The 23574-nt window shown below is 39.1% G+C and overlaps 1 protein-coding gene across 3 annotated transcripts in view; it reads left to right on the plus strand.

Annotated features, from left to right (window-relative positions):
• The first annotated feature begins 1030 nt into the window (after positions 1 to 1030).
• TRAIP (TRAF interacting protein) overlaps positions 1031 to 23574 on the plus strand; it is a 29770-nt gene continuing 7226 nt past the window's right edge. Inside the window, exons 1-10 of one of the 3 annotated variants that reach the window (XM_060765738.2) lie at positions 1031 to 1146; positions 3963 to 4069; positions 5169 to 5226; positions 8879 to 8962; positions 12124 to 12163; positions 13476 to 13603; positions 18050 to 18144; positions 20220 to 20333; positions 21267 to 21354; positions 22537 to 22626. In XM_060765738.2, coding sequence (XP_060621721.2) covers positions 3972 to 4069; positions 5169 to 5226; positions 8879 to 8962; positions 12124 to 12163; positions 13476 to 13603; positions 18050 to 18144; positions 20220 to 20333; positions 21267 to 21354; positions 22537 to 22626 — 795 coding nt within the window. In that variant the 5' untranslated portion in view covers positions 1031 to 1146; positions 3963 to 3971. Of the gene's footprint in view, positions 1147 to 3914; positions 4070 to 5168; positions 5227 to 8878; positions 8963 to 12123; positions 12164 to 13475; positions 13604 to 18049; positions 18145 to 20219; positions 20334 to 21266; positions 21355 to 22536; positions 22627 to 23574 lie in introns of all 3 variants that reach the window. The other 2 variants (XM_060765737.2, XM_060765739.2) reach the window with 2 other exon arrangements.

The following is a 23574-nucleotide window of genomic DNA, read 5'->3' on the forward strand; positions in this document are numbered from 1 at the left end:
CAGAACTACAAGCATTATCTCAAGCAAATATTTATTTATTTATTATTATTCAAACTTATATGCTGCCACTCCCCTGGGGCTCGGAGCAACTTACAAGAACACGCTAAAATCGAACACAATTTAAAAACAATTTAAAACAATTTAAAAACAGCAATATCAGAGCTCAAAGGCCCGTCGAAACAGATATGTCTTACATGCCCTACGGAAAGCTGATAAGTCCCGCAAGGCACGGACTTCAGGTGGCAGAGTATTCCAGAGTGATGGTGCCACTGCTGTGAAGGCTCTGCGTCTGGTTGCTGTTAGATGCAAGGTCTTGACACTGGGAATTTCCAATAGATCTTGGTCCTCAGAATGGAGGGATCTCTGGGGTTGGTAGGGGATGAGGTGGTCCCTCAGGTACATTGGCCCCAGACCATGCAAGGCCTTAAATATTGACAATTTATTCACACTGTCATTACTTGCAGCAATAGCAGATGTAGTGAAGCAACCAAGTTGTGTCTGTGTGTTGAATGCTCTCATTAAGGAGGCCAGACTTGGTGGAGGTGGTTGACAGGGGCAGAGCTGCAGGCTATTGAAGGATGCTCTGCTTCCTGCTGTGTTCTTTGCTTCAGTGTGAGCTAGGAGGCAGGTTTCAACCCCCCCCCCCCCCGAAAATTTCAACCCCTCCCGAAATTTTTTTCTGGCTAGGGCCCTGGTCACTCCTGATACCAAAAAATGGCTCAGTGCTATGGAATCATGATAGTTGTAGTTTGGTGGAGTAACTGCACTCTTTGGCAGAGAAGATCTTCTGAAACTAGAAACTACAACTCCCACGATTCCATAGCGTTGAGCCACAACAGTTAACAGTAGTGGTGCCAAACACAAAGAGCGTCAACAGAGAGAGAGGCGTTGACACTGTTCCCCAGCGTGTCCAAGCGCGGCCCTTTAAGAGAGGTGCTTGCCCCGCCCCCTGAAGTCGAAGCTCCGCCTCCCTGCCTCCCGCCAATAAAGAAAAAGGGAGGGAACTCGTTCTCGCTCGCTGTTCTGCCTTTCAACCCGCGCGCCTTTGGTAGGGGATGTCACTTCCGTTCCCCTCCGGATGCGGCTAGGAAAGGAACCAAGTTTGAAATTGTTTGTCCCGCGAGCCCGGCTCTGAGGAATCTGCAGGTTGGAGCTGTTTTCCGTCAGCGGGGGGAGAAGGGCGGGGCTTCTCCGCGTGGGGGAGGCGAGCGGGGGCAGCCTCGGGGAAGTGGCTTGCCCTGCCCTCAGTTCTTGTGGGTTTTTTCGGGCTATATGGCCATGTTCTCGAGGCATTTCTCCTGACGTTTCGCCTGCATCTATGGCAAGCATCCTCAGAGGTGAGGTCTGCTGGAAACTGGGAAAAAGGGGGTTTATGTTTCCAGCAGACCTCAGTACCTCTGAGGATGCTTGCCATAGCTGCAGGCGAAACGTCAGGAAAAATGCCTCGAGAACATGGCCATATAGCCCGGAAAAACCCACAAGAACTGAGTGATTCCAGCCATGAAAGCCTTCGACAATACATTTCCCTGCCCTGCTTTGCGGAGCTGCTCTCTCTCCGCGTGCAAGGCCTTCTTTCCCCTCCTTCCGCTGCTGCCTCTCTTCGAGGCTGTTCTGGCGTCTAGGCGCCTCCCTGTTTAGAAGGACTAAGGCACCCACTTGAGCTTGGAGGCTAAGTAGGGTCAGCCCTGGTTTGTACTTGGATGGGAGACCACCAACGAATACCAGGTGCTGTACATATTACATTTCAGAGCAAGGCATTGGCAAAACCGTCCCTGTCGGGTGGAGCTATATTTTTTTAATTTTTATGTATGTTTTAGTAGGATTTTATGTTTTATGAAGTTTATTTTAATTTGTCTGTACGGTTTTCCTTTTTGAATGTTTTGCCTTATATGTTAGAAGCTGCCCTGAGTCCCCTTGGGGAGACATAAGGGCGGTATATAAATAAAGTTTTATTTATTATTACCTAAGAAAGCGCTACGAAATGAATGGGGTCGCCAAACATCGACAGGCAATTTACTCCCTCAATGGGCCCACCACCTAGAGACAAACTCTAAAGGCCAACATGGAAATCATTTACAGTCAGCTCTCTGTTTCCAGAGATTCTCTATCAATTAATTTAACCATCACAGGCTTGAAAATTTCCCACCACCCCACAAAAAAAAAAAAACTCCAGAAACCAAACTTTGATTTGCCACTTTATATCAGAGACACTATTTTTCTCTGCATTTGTATATAATGGGATTTGTGCATCAACTTGTTATTGATAAGGGATACTAGTACCAAATCCCTGTTGGCAAATGTATTATGTTTGAGCTCCCCTATGTATCCCCCCTTCGAGGTACCTTTGTGCTTCCCAGGGTTGCATTGTTATTGTTGCTGTTATATTTATTTGTATCACACTTCTACTAATTGGCACGCAAAGTGACTCATATTTAAAAGCCACTGCAATTTAAAACCTACAATTTTATTTAATTTTTTATTTACCACACATATACCCCCACCCTTCTCACCCAAAGGGGACTCAGAGCGGACTTACAAAGGCAACAATTCAATGTCACATATATGCATATTGATAAATAAACAAATACATTAAAGTCCAAAACAATTCAAACATCAAACATTAAAACATCAATTAAAATCACACAATCCAACTCCTATTCCAGGGCCCTTCCAAGTCGCCCTTTTTATTTATTTATTTACAACATACTAATATTAAAATACAGTTAAGCAACCAGCCAATTAAAATCCCTTAAAATGCTTAAAAACTGTTAAAATAATCAAACACACCGTAGCACTCTCCTTGTTTACTCCTAAGAACTTTCATCTTTGACAGCTTGCTGGAATAAAAGGGTTTTAGCCAGCCATTGGAAGGTTGTGAGGTTAATAAACTGTGGAGATTTGAGTCCAAATCTGTGTGGTCTTCAGCCCAACACTAATCAACACAATACTGCCTTTTCCTTGTTTATAGTGGTAGCCTACATGATATTTTTGTTTGTGCATGTAGTCTCAGTTGTGGTGCTTTGTGAATTTTATTTAGACGTGTACACACACACATTTGTTACTGGATAATACTATTTGTGCTGAGCACCCAAATTACGAGTGTATTTCCAATTTGCAGTTGGTGCTCTTCTCCAGTGGGATGGCTGTGAGATGCTTGACTGTCAATGAGACAGGAGTACATTTGCTTCCTATATTGGGATTTAGAGCAGATATAGCCTTTACTTTCTTTCAAGGACTCGGGTAAGTGGTCAGGAGCTGTAGTCCAGTTATTGGTAGGAACAGGCAAGCTCGCTCTTTACCCTTCTACCTTTTGTCTCTTCCTGCACATCTCTCTCACAGAGGTTAGATCATGCTTGCAGAGTGGGTTGAACTGCTTGTTTTTGAAGAGCTTTGGAAATTCAGTGGAGACCTGCATTAGATGCTGCTAGTGACTAATTCTAGTTTTAGAGCAAAAATTAAAAGTTTGGAAAGCACTTCCATCGTAACCTCCTTTCAAGTGAAGAAAACTGCAGTGGCCCTTTGATTTGATGTCAGGACATTCCATAGATATCAAAATCTGTGAATGGTGGTCCCATTATCTCCAACAATATTTAAAAATAAAATCAAAGTTTGTCTTTGAGGTTTAAAATATTTTAAGCTAGTTGAATCTGTAGGTGCAGAATCTGTAGATATTGTTTTACTGTATTATGGAACATCCCCCCCCCCCCCCCCATTAGCACTGTATGAACTACTGAATTTTAAGTTGCTTGGACTGGAGCGCTGAGCCTTCAGCTTGTGACATACTGACTATGAAAGATCAATTTGCAAATTTGATTAATCAAGTTGTAAATATGTGAGAGAAACCTATGCGTCTTTAGGATGTTCATTCTTTTGGGTGGGACCTTTAAAGTTGTTGTTCATGTTTCCTTTTACAGAGAGAGGTTCCATATTTGAACCCTGGTGCTTTCCCCTTAATGTTGCAGTTTTAAAGGATGCCTATCCGGGCTCATTGTACTATCTGCTCCGACTTCTTTGACAATGACAGGGATGTTGCAGCTATTCCCTGTGGACATACCTTCCACTATTTGTGGTGAGTAAAAATGCATAACAATATTACAGGGAAGGTTCATTAGGAACCAAAATAAACATTTTGATTCTGTTCTTGTTTTTTTCCAAGCTACACTTTACATGTTATTTGGAAACTAATACTTTTGATGATTTCAGTTTCTCCATTTATTTATTTTGTACTTTACAAATCTTGTTCTTTAATTGAGTGATGGATACTGAAGGCAAAAAAAAAACATTAAAGCATATTTTAAGTGGCTGAAGTTCTTGTACTTTTGAAGGGGAAAGTGTTGGGGTTTTAGGTTATAATGCCTGTTTGTCATTGGCTATTACCAAAATATTCCCGGACAGAAAGCCCAGGAAAACAGAGATAAATTATTTATATTGTATTATATTGTAATATTTTTTCTTCCATAAGCCTTCAACATCTTTCCTTTGCGAGCTTATGTTTTCCCTTATGTTTTGTCTAAAATACAGACTTCTGTTAGTTTTAGTCCAGAGGACTGAGATCCTTTGAAGAACTAATGTCAAAGTGATACCGAGCCATTCTTGTACCAATTGTCACACTTCTTGTATGTGGGAAGCATATGGTTTACTAGAATATAAAATCATAAAGAACACAAGCTGTTCATTTCAAAGATGTGTCTAATAGAATGTAGTATAACTCATATTAAAATTCTGATTTAAAAATGGTTTCAGAAGCAGGGCTGTGTGTCTTGCATCCCTCACAGTCTAGCAAGCTAATGCTACCCCCATAGCAATTTTGGCACCAGCAATAATGCTAAAAATATTCAAGACTGTGAGGCTGCAAATTAAAATTTCAGCCAAAAAAATCGGCTTCTGTTTTGAATGGTAGCTGAACAGTGGTATAAACCTTTATGGTACATATTTATATTAAACTAAGTAAGATTTAAATGAAAATAAGTGTGAAGTTGCAGTCCTATTATACAGAGGTGCTTCTTTAGTAGCTTAAGCTTAACTATCTCTGAAAATATGATTGGATATTGTATGCTGAGTTTTTCTGCCTTTTCAGCTTGATCCTACCAGCAAAGCTCATATTAAAAAGCTGTAATACATTTCTGGTTTTATTTGTCAATATTCACTTTTGTCTATTTTTCTCCTAGCCTTGTTCAGTGGTTTGACACTGCACCCAGTCGGACTTGTCCACAATGTAGAATCCAGGTAAATCTGTGCTGTTTGAAATGATAAGTCATTTCAACTGCTTTTTTAGCTATTAAATACTCTGCTTATGGCAATACTGTACTGTAGTTGCAATGTTGTATAACCAAAGTTGCTAAACATGCTCAAATCAGTGCTGTTCTAGATATAAATCTTTTTTCAACCATTAATCATTTTCTATCTTTAATGAAACAAATCTTTGAATGACAACACAAAGTGTTGCAAGCAAAATAACAAAGTAACTGTAAAGCGTTTTGCTCAAGAATTTGAATTACAGAAACATGGAGATATCATCTAACTGAAGTTTGTAGAAAAGTAATGTGTTTAAGAGATGGAGTTGCTCACTCCAGGACAAGAAAAAGCAACTGGCTAAGTGAGGAGAGATCCCACCAAATCTCCTATTTTTCAAACATAAACTTCAGAAGTATGTCAGACCATTTGTCCAGATAACTATCTTGTAAACACTGGCTGACAGTGGCTCTTCAAGGCCTCAGATCAGAATTTCCTGCCCTATCAGGAAAGTTTGAGAATTGAAATGGTCACTGAGTAATGAATGATTAAATATAAACAGAACTGGAACCATTTTACCATTGAGCTGTGACTGGAATATCTTTGTGCCATGAGGTTGCACTTCCTCAGTGCTGCTCTTTTCCTGGGAGGTATTTTCTCATTAGAAATTCACCGTTCTTTTATTTGGCTCAAGTTTAGTTTGTTTGTTTGTCGTGTCAGGACAACCAGTCATATTATATTACATTTCTAACAGAACAAAGCAAACAAACAGACAGAATACACAATTCGTGCGTTTGGTAGTTGATTAAATGTCCTTTGACCAGTATCTGGCCACTTGGAGTACCTCTGGTGTTGCTGCAAGAAGGTCCTCTATTGTGCATGTGGCAGGGCTCAGGTTGCATTGCAGCAGGTGGTCAGTGGTTTGCTCCTCTCCACACTCGCATGTCGAGGATTCCACTTTGTAGCCCCATTTCTGAAGGTTGGCTCTGCATCTTGTGGTGCCAGAGCGCAGTCTGTTCAGCGCCTTCCAAGTCGCCCAGTCCTCTGTGTGCCCAGGGGGGAGTCTCTCATCTGGTATCAGCCATTGGTTGAGGTTCTGGGTTTGAGCCTGCCACTTTTGGACTCTCGCTTGCTGAGGTGTTCCAGCGAGTGTCTCTGTAGATCTTAGGAAACTATTTCTAGATTTAAGTCGTTGACGTGCTGGCTGGTACCCAAACAGAGGATGAGCTGGAGATGTCTCTGCCTTGGTCCTTTCACTATTGGCTGCTACTTCCCGGCGGATGTCAGGTGGTACAATACCGGCTAAGCAGTGTAATTTCTCCAGTGGTGTACGGCGCAGACACTTAGTGATAATGTGGCATGTCTCATTAAGAGCCACATCCACTGTTTTAGCGTGGTGAGATGTGTTCCACACTGGGCATGCATACTCAGCAGCAGAATAGCACAGCGCAAGGGCAGATGTCTTCACTGTATCTGGTTGTGATCCCCAGGTTGTGCCAGTCAGCTTTCGTATGATATTGTTTCCTGCACCCACTAGATAATAAGCTTTCATTTGACTCAATTCACCCTTTCCTAATAAAGAGTTTTGCTTGCCTGGACACAGAGGCTCAAATCCTCAGAAAGCTAGCCATGCTAGAGTCCCACAAAAATGCTGTATATACTCGAGTATAAACCAAATTTTCAGTCCTTTTTGGGGCTGAAAAAGCCTCCCTTGGCTTATACTCAAGTGAGAGTCCTCGTGGGAAGGCATGGGGCTGAAAGAAGCATTCTTTCAGCCTCATGCCTTCTCACCAAGGCCCTCACCTCTCTGCACAGAAACCCAGCTCTCCCCCTCTTTCGCATGCTTTCCTTCTTCTCCCCCCCTCTCGCGCACCATCCTTCCTCTCCCCTCTCTCGCTCGCCTTCCTTCCTCTTCCCCCTCTCTTGTGTGCTTTACTTCCTCTCCCCATCTCTCTCACGCCTGCCTTCCTCTTCTCCTCTCTTGCGCGCTTTCCTTCCTCTTCCCCGTCTCTCACGCTTGCCTTCCTCTCTCCTCTCGCACACCTTCCTTCCTCTTCTCCTCTCTCTCTCTCTCACACTTGCTTTCCTTCCTCTCCCCCTCTCTCAGATCTCTCTCCTCTCCTTCCTCTCCTCTCTTGGTGGCCCTACACCCCGAAGTGAAAGAGAAAGGGGCACATTGCCACCACCACCCTTCTCCTTTGCAAAGGTGGCAGATCCTCAGAAGTGGTGTCTCTCCATTGATTCCAGAGTGCGGTGTATGGAATGTTGGTGGTAGAAGGGCAGAAAGAAGGAAGGAGTGGGAGAAGAGAGGAAGGAAAAGTTTTATGTAAATATACAGTTTTATGTAAATATTCAAAAACATTTAACCTACTGAAGCATCAATTAATGTAATTTTATTGCTATCTATTTTTATTTTGAAATTTACCATTAGCTGCTGCATTTCCCACCTTCGGCTTGTACTCGAGTCAGTAAAATTTCCCAGTTTTTGTGGTAAAATTAGGTGCCTTGGGTTATATTCGGGTCTGCTTATACTCAAGTATATGCAGATGAATAATGCTTGCTCATTTTGGACCTCATTTATTTCAGTGGAACTTCAACTTGATTGCTCTCTTTGAAATTTTTCAGAGCTGCGTTTTGAAAGGCCATTCTTACTGACATACGGAAGCCACCACTTTACAACAAATTCTAGTCATCTCTAGATTTGAGTTTCTTAAAACAGAGGAATTCATTACTTCTTGAGAATCCTCCTGCTTCCATACTCAGTGGTCATTTGGGATGGTAGCCTTTGTGTGTGGTTCCCTGAGACTTAATTGGCACACTTAATTGATCCCCCCAGATTTAATTGATCTCCCCAGATTTAATTGGCACACATATATGGATTCAAAGAAGTGTCATCCTGCTGGGGACAAGCTATATATTAGCACTTGGTTGTGCTTTCTGTTTCTTTCTATCTCTGCCAGATCTTGTCCCTTTTTGGTCTTGTGACTTGTTGATTCTTTGTGTTCTTCACTGCCTCATGCATCTTGGGTTACTATGGCATTGTCACAAAATAACATTTTAGGTAGCAGTAACTATGCAATTAGCTAGTGTCGTGACTGTATATAATACTTAAAACACAAAGCTGTAGCTCCATGGGGTAGGTAGGCAATGCTATCAAATTCAATTTCAGTGATTTTTTTCCCCATAAAGCAAGTGGCACATACTTGGATTCGGCACAGCAGGCGCTCAGCCTCAGCTGCTGAGCTGAAGCTGCCAAAGAACAAACTCCTCTCTATGCCAAAGTTCTTGAATAGTTTTGTCAGAACTCCAGAATTTTGTGCTGCAAATTAGATCCCTGTTACTGGAATGATTAGCTGAAGAACTTCATAGTGGCAATAGCCAGATTAACTGAATGGTACGCTGCCCTGTGTCACTGCAATGCACTAGATGGGTAACAGTGTCCTCTGCTATATGTGATCCCGTGTTCCCTCCATTGTATAATTTGTCTAGTAAATGTGAGAAATCTTCTTGAGATGAGACTCTTATTTTACTTCTTGCATCTTCCAACACTACATTGGTATTTGTACTGTCTTTACCTGAGATGAAATATACTGTTTCAGTAGATATCTGAAGACCGTGCCTTTTATCTTTCCTGTCTTGTGTGCAGGTAGGCAAAAGACACATCATAACCAAACTGTTCTTTGATGTTGCTCTGGAGGAGCAGTCGCCACTGGATCCTGAAAGTTTACAGGTAGGCCAATTGGACTGCTGTGGCACAGGTTGCAGGAGTTGTCAGGGTTAATAAAGCACTCTCCCCCACCGAGTAAATGCTTCACATTGTTAGGTCATGTAGGATCACGGTTGGATTTCATTGCTTCTCTCTAACCCTGCAAAATCTGCCCGGTATCTTTAGTTTTGAAAATGCTTTCATTTTGGGGGCAGGCTGAGATGAAGAAATTCCTTTCCTTCCCTCCTTTCCTTCCCTCTTAGTCAGTCTAGAACTCCTTACAAATAACCATGAGGTTTTTCTTTTTGTTTGCTTTGCTCTAAGAACATTATAGCCTCAGGTATTGTGTCTATGCTGGTAACTTTAGCTATATCAGAATCTAGAGTCTGAGTGGAATGTGTGCTATTAATGTTTTCTGTAGATGTGAAAAAACAGGAGGCTACTTTGCAGACTTCCCAAAGCTCATTGGGAAGATGTCAGATTGTACTGTGCATTTGACCTTTTTGAGATGCAGATGCAGTTTTGCTTTTACTCACTTTAATCAGTCAGATTCTTTTGTGAACCTTTTTATTGCAAAAAAAAGAAGAGAAATTTAAATTGCTGAAACAGGCTTTTATGTGAGTGTGAGAAAATGTGTATCATATTTATATCTGTGTGTGCATCAATTTTTAGATTTGTTAATACCATGATGCCAATAATGCAGTCACATCAAAAGGCTGTTCTCTTTATACCTTTCTCATTAAACACATTGACCTCAATATAATAGGATTTGTCTACCGTCTTGTGTTTAAAGTTGGCTTGTGTCATGGTCATCATAATTAGCATTGCCATGGCAACAAGTGTTTGAGAGCATATTTATGTCTAATTCCCTAATCTAGGTCACAGTTCCAACAGAAATAAGGTTTTAATACTTGCACAGAAGAGAGAAAAGCACCCTTGCACATGTATTGAATAATCAAGGTAGTTGAGCAGCTGCAAAAATAGCTTGAAGAATGTAAAAGCTGCTTTTGCACTTGTAAGGATTTGTTTGAGTATGTTGTTCCAACAAGGTGACCCATTCAGTGAAAAAAAGCCATTACCAGTAAGGGTGCTTGAGAGTTAGATGTGTGCCTATTGCAGCAAGAACATGTTCTTGCATATTTGGATTGAAACTTGGTACAACTGGCAAAATGAATACTGAAGCACTTCTTACTAGAGAATGATGTGTACTTGGGTACCTAATAGAAACACAAAGGTCGCTTACTGACATTGAACAAGGTAAGGATGGACTGCCAGACATCAGATGCTGAAAAGTACATATTTTGTATTAGTTGGCATACAGATGTATTGTGTGCTTCCCTTTGCAAGATGTTATAGTAATACCACTGTTATATGACAATAGCTTGTTATAGCTATTTGTTTACAATTTGATACCTATGGCGCTATGTTTATAACTAAATGTTAATTTGAGAGACACTGAATATTACTGCTGGTTAGAAATAACATTTGAATACTATACCTAAGAGCACCTTCTTCATTACTCAGTTTCCATCAATACAAAATAACCCATATTCTAAATAATAGTGGCTTGGTGGAATCATAAGCAGCCCTGCATAATTTTGTATGGCAGCCGGTGTGCCTTCACCCAATTTATGGATTTCAGAAATTTGTGTAACAATTCCCGGGCATTCTGGAGCTAGAGCAGGTGGAGATTTAACTTATTTGTACTCTGAGGGCAGCACTGGATATTGCTCTTTTTACTTCTTGTCCCCATTCTAACTCTTTCATTGGGAAGTTTTCCCAATGATTGTTGCATTATTGTCTTTACTTTCCTATTTCATGAGCTGAAACCTTGCGAATCTCTGTTGCTGCAGTTTCTAGCTCCAAATTGACTTGCCTGGTCTTCACCCTTAGTTAGAATCCAGAGATCCAGCAAGAGTACTTACACAAATAGAAAAATACACATAATTAAAATAAATATTCATAAAAGACAGCAATGGTAAATATGATGAGATTTGCCATAAGCCTTAGTACTATTCAAGTTTTCTCTATCAGTGACTGGCAGATTGTAATATGTAAGCATAGACATTTTCATTGGGAGATAGCTGGGAATTCATACTGCATTTCAACTAATGGCCAGCATATTGTCTCCTGAACTCTGCTGGCCTCATTCAGCCTTAATTCTTGGCACAACTCTTGCAGTCCCTTGTGTGTTTTCCCCAAGGCATATCAGGTTTGCGTTTGTTTTTGAACAGAAATATAGGAAGGAAATAGTTACTAGCATTGTTGGGTACTGTGAATATGGATGGAATGCTTTTTATTTCCTTTGGTTCATGCTAAATACTGCCAGCTGTTACAGGGATCCCATAGGTGTTCACTTAGCACATTTCATGCCAGATTGATGCTGATCAATTCATTGCTGCCCTTTCATCCAGCTGCTGCTGAGTGTTAAGATCAACATCCAAGCTCATTTGAATGAGCAGTAAGCAATTCTTGGATTTGACTCCTGTATCTCTCTCCAGATGCATTTGCTGGTTGGACTTTATTCAAATGCTAGTTATGTTGGACTCTTGCTTACACTGCTAATTATAAATACTTGATTATTATCAGACTCTGGCAGGATGCCTGCCTTATTGCCTTGTTAAGTTTAAACAGTGTGGAAAATGTTCCACACAGGTTTTTCCTGTGAGGCTTTTAAAGTTGTTCAACAAACACAAAACGACAGTGTGAGGAACAGGCTGATAAGGATGAGATGAGAAAGATTTCCCCCCTGAAATCTCATTAGTTCTTTGTGTTTTGTCAGTTTTGACACACAATAGTTCCTATAGATCTGTTGTAATTACATAAAGTTGTGTCACAGAAAGCAACATTTTTATTAATTGTGACTTTTAATTCATTTATTGAGTGAAATAACATAAAATCTCTGTATAATTTGTTACCCTCAAATTGCTAATTGATCATGGGTTTTCTTGACAAGATTTGTTTAGAGGGATGCACCATTGCCTTCCTGTGGTGCTGAAAGAGTGTGACTTGACCAGTGGGTTTCTGTGGCTGAGCAGAGGTTTGAATCTCCCAAAGTCCTAGTCCAACACTCAGATGTTAAGCTGCAACATAATTTTTAAGGAACCAATCCTTTTCTGAAGTATTATTTTCGAAAATGCAATAAAAAGAAAAGGACCTAACTTGGGTCTATATGTTTGTTTCAGAATGAACTGGACAGAGTGAAAGCTCAACTAACTGTGAAAGGTGAGTTGAAGAACTACTGGACAGTTCTTTCTCTATCAGTAAAGTCAAAGGGGGAACCATAGCCAACAAGATGGCGTGGTAGCTTTATCTTGAGTTTTAAATTTGTGCTTAGGAATAGGAAGTTGCTGCTGTAGGCCAGCCATTCATGTGATTGAAAGGAATCAAAATGTTTTTCCTGGGTTGGAGCAAAAGACTATTTTGAGCCAGGCTGATTTTGCAGAATAACCTTCATGTAAATATTCAGAGTTAATTCCTCTTTTTAGGAGGCTCGTGTCTACCTACAATTTGTGGATCTGTCCTGGAAAATTGCAGAACGTAGCACTTAACTGAGAAATCAAATTGAAGTAGGAAATCAGAGGTTCAGTCAGCAATCTAAGTAATAGCCCATGAAGCCTGACTGCTCTTACACTTCCATTTTCCCACTGTTTTAAAGAGCATGATAACGTTAATTTTAGAAACGTTTTATGGAGATAGGTAAATGAAAGCCCTGGAGACTTTGTTGATGGCTTTAAAGGATTGTCTGTAGGCAGCTGTGAGTCATAGACTATGAAAGGAAAATGTCATTCAATTTGAATGACAGAAATCCTAAAACATGAGATTGCAGTAAATGAAAAGGTTTGAAAGGGGCAGTGAAAGAGGGTTTTCTGTTTCCAAGGAGTATTATTTCCCATTGCACTGTTCTCTTTCAACATACAATTTAAACAGCCAAAAATACAATGGGTCTCTTTCTATGAACCAGGCATAGGTTTGAACAACATGTCCCATGGGTTTTGTACAAAGAAGGTAGCAACTGAAGAATTAGAGATGAAGTTATATAGAACAGTGTGGCCTAGAGAGGTTCTCTTTAAGGATGTCTGTGTCCTCCAGCATCACTCCAGGATCAGCATCTGCAGGAAATTGTCACACCAGAATACCTAGAGATTCTTAGAGAACTCATGGACTGATCCATGAGAGATCAGATCTACAAAGGTCAAACCACTAAATATGAAAAGCCATGCTATATTTACTATATTTTAAAATATACAAAATGGAGCAGAATGTACACTGATTGCAAAGTGTAAAAGGACGCAGTTCCCTGAGAGGAGGACAAGAATGTGTTACAATATCTGGGAAATAGGGTGATTCTGAAGTTTATATGAAACGAGGCACAGGGCTCAGTGTTGTCCCTTTAGACTTCAGGTTCTCCAACTCACATTCCACTTCTTTGAATGTTCTGTTTGCTCTGCTTGATCAGTCATTATTCCTGCATTTGGTCCAAAGGCTGATAGAACTTAAACTGGTACAACAATAGTTTTTTTCTTTGCTTTTTAAGAAAAGGAAAAGCGAGACTGCCAATCTATTGTGAATTCACTAAGGGATGTCCTGGATGTTCGCAATGCTTCTATTGAAACACTACAGAAGGATCTCTCTGAAATGGAGATGTTGTGTTCTACTCTAAAGGTATGTTCTAAATGTGATTCTTTATAATCCTAGTAATATTTCAACAGCTGAAAAAGTAAAATAGCACATGAGCAGTTTAAACCTTGTGGTATTGCTTTTGAGTTTGAAAGTGAAATATCCAGCATCTCAGTTTCATACCATTCAGGAATTGTACTGAGGATCCTGGGATCTGTGATCTGGTCAACTTATGAGAATATTTCCAGAGAGCTTTGGTTTACTGCTCTAAACTAGAACTCCAGGATTTCTTACAATGAAACTTACTTACTTCAGATATTTGTACCCTGTTCTTTTCAACCCCCCAAGGGAGGGGGGAGACTCAGGGAGGCTTCCAGCCAGCAACAATTTGATGCCTTCAATGTACACATAATAAAATACATAATAAAATCCAATAATTACATAGATTTAAAACATTAAATCACATTAATGAATTAAAATCTGTTTCTGTTTCAATAACAGCCTGTTGGCCTTATCTGAGCTGAATTCCATAGTTAGAGACTCCATCAAGAATGTCCATAGTCCATTTCCATAGCGATTGTCATAATTGAAACCAACTTAGCATTTATGAACTCGATAAAACCATATAGTGCAGATGTACCAATAGACTCTTACTGTTAAATTAAAATCCCCTTTTATTAATTTTCATGCTTACTGACAGGGTGGTATAGATAGAAGTATGTACTTCAACAGTGAAGCCAGGGAAGCCTCAGTTTCAGGGACAAAGAATACCTGGCTTTTCTTTGATTCCTGCTCCCATCAGTTTCAAGCAGCATAGCCAATGACTGCGGCATTGTAATGCAACACCATATGGGTAGCTATAAATTCCTTGCCCTAGTATAGTGGTTTGGATTTATTTTGACAGTGTATTTCTTGATAATATCTTCTTAGGGTGCTTAGGAATATGAACCTAATACCAAATGAAAACAAGACTGATATCCTCAGGTAACTATTGCTATTAGACTTGAAAGAAGTGCCTTGTTTTCTTAACAGATATGTATTGATCATGTCATCTTCAACTCCATCTGAAATAAATTATATGAAATGCCTACATTGATTTTCATTAGCATTCCTGATACATGGCTCACTGCAAGTATTAATATTTTATTTTATGGAATAAAATTTCATTAAAAGATGTCTGTTCCCCCTTGTATCATAGAATCTTAGGGCTACATGTAATACAATCAATTAAAAATGGTTTAGAACAATTTGAAGTAAACTCCTTGAGAAATAATTTAAACAGATTAAAACCAAATTAAACTGTTTAACAATGAATATAGGCTTCAACACTTTAAAATCTGTGCAGATTTGGGTAATAATTATACTGCAAAAGTGCCAGCATCAGGTTTCCTAGGAGAGGGCCTTCCACACAGATGAAAACTTCTCAAGCAGGAGTATTGATGGCCCTTTCCATTCAACAGTGAGATCAAGGCCTCAACTGAATCAACAGCCATATCAGTTAGAAAATCTCTTCAAAAATTTAATTCCATAAGTTTTTAGGATCCAGCCATCTTATTTTGGTCCACTCCCCTACAGAGAAGATCTGTTATTACTAAATGTAACAATAACAATGATCTGATCATGACAACAGGGTTCCTGAGCTATTATCTGTCCACATACACCCATGCTTTATGAACAATGGCAAAACTCCCCATACCTCCACCGCTGCACTGATAACAGGTAGTAGACAGGCTTATCCCAATATCAGTAACACACATCACACCAACCCCTTCATGGTTGGTGGGTTTGATTATTGTAGGCTGAAATTCAGCAGCATCAGCAGGAGGTGGGATGGTAGAGTAACCTGCACCTTAAGGAAGTACCTAAATATGGGATAGGTCTCAAGTATCTGTCTTAACACTTCTCTAATCTGACAGATCCAATCTTCAGTGTTATATCTGTTCAATATGAGTTCAATAGGTATTGAAGTAACATCCTTTTCTCCCCGATTCACCCAAGCACCTGTACAGGCTATATAATCATTACAAGAAATCAGTAGACCACGTTAAGCAAAACATATCATTTGATACCCCTGCCCTCCTAACATGTGCACATCAGCCAAAGAGCCTTGCCTCTTCCTCAGAAATTCTGAAGATGGCTTCAGCAAATCAACCCCTGTGCCAGATGTTTCATTACATCTCCCACCAGGCTCCCACCAAGCAAAGAAGGAATGGGGCTTATGTCTCCAAGGCCTTCACCTCTCTGATGTTTTCATATTCCATCTGTCTTCAAGACCCAATGGAAAAACCTTTCTCCTCTTCTGCTGATCTAGCTGCAGAGACTCCCTGCTGATATGTTTCTTGTTTCTGTGGACATGTCTTTCTGCAAATGCAATGTTTCCTCCTGTTTTCAGAAGGTACTGCAGCCAACTAAAAGAAGGGAGGAGGGAGCAGTTGTTTAAAATCTTCTTTAAACTCCCCCCTCCCCCACCTAGACTTTGAAAATATTTTAGAGGGTCATGGGACCCTGCAGAACATTGTGGGAAGTGGTGTTGGAGAATAAAGGAGGATGAGGTATTTTGGTACAATTACTTCCCCTACTTTCTGCTAACAGAATGTCCTGTGAATTTTACTTATCTCATAGATTGCCACTTTAGATATACTCTCTAGACAAATGAGTGTCCATAATCAAACATAACTTGATACAAGAGGCTGAGCTCAAAATACAGTTTGACTGTACCATCTGAGAGCTACCATGTCAAGATGTCTTTTTGGAAATTAATTTGGTTGTTGATTACTAGTTTTGAGTTTAGATCTATGTTAAGACGAGTGCTGTTTTACAAGCCGGCCAGCTGAAAGGGTTTTTATTTTCTCTGATAATGTAATAGTTACAGCATTTTAAGCTGCATTTTTAGCTTAGAGGGAGAAACTACAAATTATTCATGCTGCCTATTCCTTGTTTTCCTATATTCTGCAATCTCAGAGGATGTTTAAATGGTGTTTTTCCTAATGAGGCAAAGATTGGAGACACTTGAGCTAAACCCATTAATTTTGTTAATTTGAAATAGTCACACACAAAGAGTCTGTTGCTGGGTAATCTCATTCAAGACAATTTCCAAATAAAATAAATTAAAGTCCTTTAAAACATTTAAAATAATAAACAATAAATGTAAGCGTGTATAAAGTATGTTTAACAGTTTAAAACAGTTCATGGCTACAGATTTGGACAGAATGATTCAAACTCCCTTTTGGGAGTTGATTGTTTTACAAGAAAAGAACTTTCGGGGTGTGTTCTGCTTTTATTCTTTTATCCACAATCAATATTTTATGTGTTTAAAATGTTGATAGTTCAGTACAACAATTTGTATGTTTTAACCATGTATGTTTTTATTTGCAATTCTCTGTATTTTGCAAGCCAACGTGAGTGCCACTTTGGGAGAAAGATAGCATAAATAAAGGGATAGATGGATAGACTCAAAAGGCTTTAGTAAAAAAAATATCTAGATTTTACTTGGTACTGGCATGAGGTTCGCATCAACAGCAGTGGGGTCATCAAAGGGGTAGCATTTCAGAACCAGAGCAGCAAAGCAGGAAATGTTCTCTCCCACATCTTTACACAGTGAATCAGTCCCATGGCTGAGACATGGATGAAGAACAGACATCGGTCAGGTGTCTATAACAAGAGGTACTCTATCAAGTGCCCTTCCTGATCTCGTATTTTGTAGGGATGTACTCACAAGATAAATGCTTCTAGACCTGCAGTTGAGTATATAGAGATGATGATTAAAAACTAAAACATCAGTAATGACTCTGAAAGCTAGAGATGAGTGAGCTGGACGTGCTTAGTTTTTTTGGACTGGCTGACTGGAGGGTTTCGGAAATTGTAGTAAAAGCCAGTTATTAGAGTCATTATCCATGCTCTTTTGTACATATTATACACCTTACATTCCAGCCATATTATACTACTTGCTTTAGATGACAAGATTAATAATAATAATAATAATAATAATAATAATAATAATAACTTTATTTATACCCCGCCACCATCTCCCCAAAGGGGACTCAGAGCAGCTTACATGAGGCCAAGCCTGGCGAGACATTACAGCAAAATAAAATACAGAACAAAAATAACATCAGGTAAAATAAACAGTGCAAAATAACATAATGAAAAATCAAACAGTGGGTGGGCCAAATGCACAAATGTATGGCCATGTTCCAGCCGAGAAAACTCACAGCAACCCAGTGATATATCGCCAGAATTTGAGGCAGCTCTTTAATTTAAAAAATATTCTGATTGTAAGAATTGGTTTATCCTGAAACAAAAATGCTTCTCTTGTTTTAGTGATTTGAGGTATTGTTCAGAGGTATAATTAGTAAAGATGTTTTGGTTTGGATATGGCAGATGTCTGAAATCTAGATTGTGGGGATGTGATATCTCAAGAGCATTAGAAATGATTTGAAGACATGCTTCCATTGAATTACCTCCTGCACACACTGATGTTTCTCCTCTCAGAAACAAATGAAGTATCTGGAACAAGAACTAGAGGATACAAAGGGTGTAAAAGAGGAGGCCCGAAGGTTGCGAAATAAACTGAAAACTGTGGAGAGGTGAGAATACAAGCTTTGTCTCTTCCATCCCCACCCCCTTAAAGAAATAGTTAATGCTCTAGAAATGTGAGGTTTCAAAGCAGTTCAAACTTATAAGGAATATATTTTGTAAAATACAATGGGATAACCTTTCAGTAAACGCAAATAATATTGTTCTATTAAATTAATATTTAAATATCTCATTTGTAAGTTACAGAAGGTTCAAAATCTGCTACCAAATCAGCGTCTTGGAGCATTATTAATAAAAGATTTTTGTGCAGCTCTTAAATAATTTTTCACTAAGGATATCTCACAGAGAAAGCAATGCTGTGGCTATCTATTTGCTAATGAAAGATTTACCTGCCTTGTTCTCCCTACCCCAGAAAAGCTAGATCATTTGGTACATAGAAATCTTCAAAAGTTTATTTCAATGCAAACTTGCTAAAAACATTACACAAAGATAATTTTAAAGTGATTTTTAATAAAATGAGCATGAATACATTGGTGCAGTTTGAAACCTGTTTCTAAAGTACCTTAGTGAAATCCATCACTATGTGCTCTTCTTGATTATACTGAAACAGGGGTTGGATATACTTTATTAAATTTGGTGACTACATACTATAGTATAATATTATAATTTCAAAAATGTGAGTTAGGTTGATAAAATACTGTTGTCCCTCCCTATCCACAAAAGTATGCACTCACAGATTCAACTGTCCATGGCTTGAAAATATTAAAAACAAAATCCCAAGAGGCAACCCTTGATTTTGCCATTTTATATAAGGAGCAACATTTTACTATGCCATTACATATAATGGGAAGTGGGCATCCATTGATTTTGGTAGCCACAGGAGGTCTTAAAACCATGTTCTGGTAGATAACAAGGGTCACTTGACAGTTCTGCCATTGAAAGATTTACAGCTTTCTTCAATGGCAAAAGGCAGTCCAGATCACCATGACAGCCTCATAATATAGCAAAAGTATAGTAGTCTCAGTTTAGAAATTTTGTCTTCTAGGAAAAAATCGGGTTTTCTTTGTTTTGAGACCCATTTACATACTTGCCTTTCCAGCAGTTCGTGGTATCTGTAAATCTCCCTCGACGCCACATTTTGAATGAGTTAATTTTCCTCTTCTTGTTTTTTTTTTCACAAGCATACATAAAAAACTGGAAATGTTGCAGCATGGATTGTCCTGACTCAATGATATATCTCCATTTTGATTTAACTTGACTTAGCAAAGGTTTATAATTATTTCAGTGTCTACTTTAAAGTTTCTTAATCATCTCAACATTCATGTTCTACTTAATGTTCACTATAACCCTGTTTTTTCACTGTCTTCCTTGACTTTTCTCAGTAGTTATTCCAAATCTTACTTTATTTTCAGCTTGTAGTATGGTATTATCAGACCTTGAACTATCACAGCTCTTTCCTCCAAGTCTGATTCAACTTTCTCTAGAATGTGTTCCATGTATAAATTATACAGATAAGAACATAAAATGCAGCCTTGCTCAAGCCCTTCTCCAATTGGAAACCATTTTGGTTTTTTTCATGTTCTTTCTTGACAGCAGCAGCTTGTCCTGAGTACAAGTTATGTATCTGGACAGTCAAATATTATGGCACGCCCATTCCTTTTTTAAGGTGATCTATTGTTTTTTATAATCTACACATGCAAGGCTTTGTTGTAATCCATAAAACACAGACTGATTATCTTCTGAAATTCTTTGTGCTTTGTTATCCAACTGATGTTTGCAATATGATCCCTGGTACCTCCTCTTTTCATGAACCTAGTTTGGACAGCTGACATTCCTTACTCCATATATGATTTCTTGTGAAATCTTGAGTATCCATTTGCTTTAATTCTTTTTGATCTCTTCTTTTTCATCTTCTCTTCAGAATTTTTTTTTATTTTCATTCTTCAGTTCCCATTGTTTCCTTCTTTTTTTTAAAAAAACCCTTCTTTTCTCTGTCTTTTCTTCCTCCCTGTGCATCTTACCTCAACTATGCTTGGTGTGAGAAGCATCCATGATTTGGGATATATGGCTCAGGTACTCCTGAACAGGGAAAGCACCCTAATCTTTTCTCCTCCATACTTTCCAGAATTGAGACATTACTACATGGTCAACGTCCTGAGGTGGAAGAGATGATTCGTGAGATGGGTGTAGGGCAGACAGCAGTGGAACAGCTTGCCGTTTATTGCATCTCTCTAAAAAAGTGTGTTCATTCTGTAATTAATTGTTTTGGAGGGTTGGGTGTGTTAATGTGTGTTTGTACGTGCACATACTGAAGGTGGAAGGAATTGAGAAAATTAACAATAATATAACATTGAAATTCAGTTACTTATAATCAAGGTGGCATAGATGGAAGATCTCAACACAGCAAGTCTACTATTGTTGCATTAGTGACACATCCATTGCTATGGAAACAGCCTTCAAAATTTTGCCAGAGAGCTTGAGAGGTGATTGTTTGATGGGAATGGAGGGGATGGGTGGTTGTCATGATTCTGAGTAAGGCAGCATAGACCCTGAATATCTCCTCTGTACAAAGCAGAGTGCTCTTAGTATATATGGTGTAGTCATTGGTCACTAGAGTGTGTTAGAGGTCTTTCTATTTATACTGCATTTAATTCACAGCTTGTGCAGGCAACAGCAGATCATAAATGGGGTAATCATGAGCTTTAATGATGAGCTACAGCACAAAGTACCAACACTATAATTGGTAACTTCAGCACTGTTTTATAATAGTATTAAAATGTTTAGAGACTGGCCCTACTGCTTTTCACATCCAAGCAGGATGAAACACCATATAACTGAAGATGGTTAAATATCTGTTGAATGTTGATATGGTTACTCATTTATACAGTCCCGTCCCCCCCCCCCCCCCTAATAAAAACAGTGTTATTTTGTAAAAGCATATTTTCACACCTGCCCTGTAGTGTGTCAGTGTTTTATCACTATACCAATCAGTGTTGACTAGTTCAGCATTGCTTCCTCCCTGGAAGTGCTTGAGTATATAACAGAAACTTCTGCAGCCACTTAAGCTGTGAATTACATGTCTCCGACTAAATTAGATTACTGGGTTTGGCTAAGAAATGTCTGCTTGGAAGCATTTCCCACAAATTGACTAACTAATTTGAGGCTTTTCTAGAGAATATGAGAATCTAAAGGAGTCCCGGAAATCGTCAAATGATACTATAGAGAAGTTGAGAAAGGAGCTGTTTTCTGCTAATCACAAGGTAAAGTATATACAGCTATATCTTCAGATACTTTACGGAGGCATCTGTGTAAAACCACCTAAGTAAAATCACCACCGGTTAAATAAAATCTCTGTTGCTCATCTGGACCACTACAGTATCCTTGTTGGTACCTAAGAAATCTACCGCAGCTTCCCTGAGCTTGTTTAGTATGTAACCATAACATTCACAATCTACCATTTTCTGTTCTGGGCAATTTTCTTTTCAACTGTCCCACAACAAGAAATAGCTACTAATTAAATGTGGTGTTAATACATATTAAACCACATAAGCATTTCTTGCTGTATTAAAACAAAATGTCTGTCTGATGTTCCTTGTTATTTCTATAATGAAAGTTAACACATGTAAAATGAGGGCAGGGATCAGGAAACTCCAGTCTGCAAGCCGGATGCAGCCTATGGAGGTTCCCTGTCTGCTTCTTATTTCTGGAAACTGGTTAGAGATAAAAGTATATTTGAGCCTGATCATATTGTGAGTACCTTTTCAGAACTGGGTAGTACCTTAGACAACCATGAACACTGAAGCACTAGGGCATCCTTTGGAGCAGACTCACAGAATTGAGTCATCTCTGGTGGAGAGATACCCAAATGAGTAAGAATTACCCATTTGGCTGCACCAGTTTGCTTTGCCCTTGCATCCTCCAAGGCACTTCATATCCTTACATCTATCCACTGCTGGAATATGAGTCTCAGACCCATTCCAAATTGGAATTTCAACCCTGTGTTGCAAAAAAGATTCCTATCCCTTCCTTATGGTATTAGAGAAAGAGTAAAGGGGATTTGTAAAATACACTGGAGTGGTGTTTCTAGGTTAATTCTACATACATACTTTTCTAATTGCTTATGAACATACTGGATTATTCCAGGTAAATTAATCTCTATCTGTATCAGTAGCATTTCACTGACATTATAAGAGATGAGCCACCTTGGAGCTCCCTCTGCAGGTGGCTTGACAACATAAAGATCTTTCACAAAGATCCTGTTCCTATCCAAGAAGCCTTATTTCAGTTGTTCCTATAATGGACTAACTTTTAGCATTCTGTATTTAAAACAAAAAAACTGCATTAAGCACAATTATTATATAACATTAAGGAATGTTAACAATTGTTTAATGGGCTTTCGATCTCATGTATTGGCCTACTGATACATATTTATTAATCTGTAGTTGCAGAAAACTCTTCTGGAATTGGAAAAAAAGGTGGAGGAATTGAAAAATGCCCATACAGATCTGAGAAATGCAGACAGAGAGATCACGGTGAGAATCTTTCTTTGATTTTCCATCAGTATGTGGCTCTACAACCATGCTTCCTTGCCTTCATAATTTACAGTCCAGGTGTTTTTGTGACGGATCCCATTGTAGGAGTCCTGTTGAGTCTTAGTTGTTTGATCTATGCAGTTGGTTCTTAGGAAACCTTTGATAGTTAGATGGGTGCAAACGTTTCTATCCCAGGGTTTGGACTTTGAAGAAGGTAACATTTATTAAATTGTATATGAATAGGGACAACTGATCTGACAGATATTTTGGCAGCTTTGGCGTGAGCTAAGGACTATAGAGCTGACATTGTAATTATTTTTTCAGATTTCCTCTTATGAATGCTGGCTCCCTGGTCTGGGAGAATGGATTAGGTGATTAATTACATTTGGGCCTTAAATCTGGACTATAGGAATCTAGCATTATCTTTATTGGATTCCTCCTTATGAAGGAATACCTGCCTTCTCTGAAATAATGCTTTATGATGATGACTTATGTAGCCACTGGGAATGTGTTCAAAGACTCCCTGTGGATGCCTGAAACCATGGATAATAGTGAACTCCATATTTTAACTTTTGATTGATTGCAATAATTTCCTAGAATTGTACTGGAAAGCCTAGAGGGGTCTGCAAACACTTCCAGGAAAGGGGGTTTTTTTGGCGCATGGGTAACTGAAACTGGATTTGTAAATAGGGGAGTTGTATTCTGCTGAAATTCTTCTTCCTTTCTCCTATTGGTAAATACCATGTTTGGTAGAAGTGCTGGGAAATGGGAGACATTGAATATATATTTATCTCTTTTTGCACTAACTTAAAGAAGTGGAGATTTTTGATCAGAAGGAATGTGTTACAGGTCTGTTCAGCTATTGGAGGATATTGTATATGCAGATGTTTTTATGCCAGATGGAAAAACTCCACTTTGGGTGAGGGATGTGAAGTAAGGAAGTTTATA

The sequence above is a fragment of the Anolis sagrei genome, chromosome 2, assembly GCF_037176765.1.
Source record: "Anolis sagrei isolate rAnoSag1 chromosome 2, rAnoSag1.mat, whole genome shotgun sequence".
In the NCBI taxonomy this organism is placed as follows: domain Eukaryota; kingdom Metazoa; phylum Chordata; class Lepidosauria; order Squamata; family Dactyloidae; genus Anolis; species Anolis sagrei.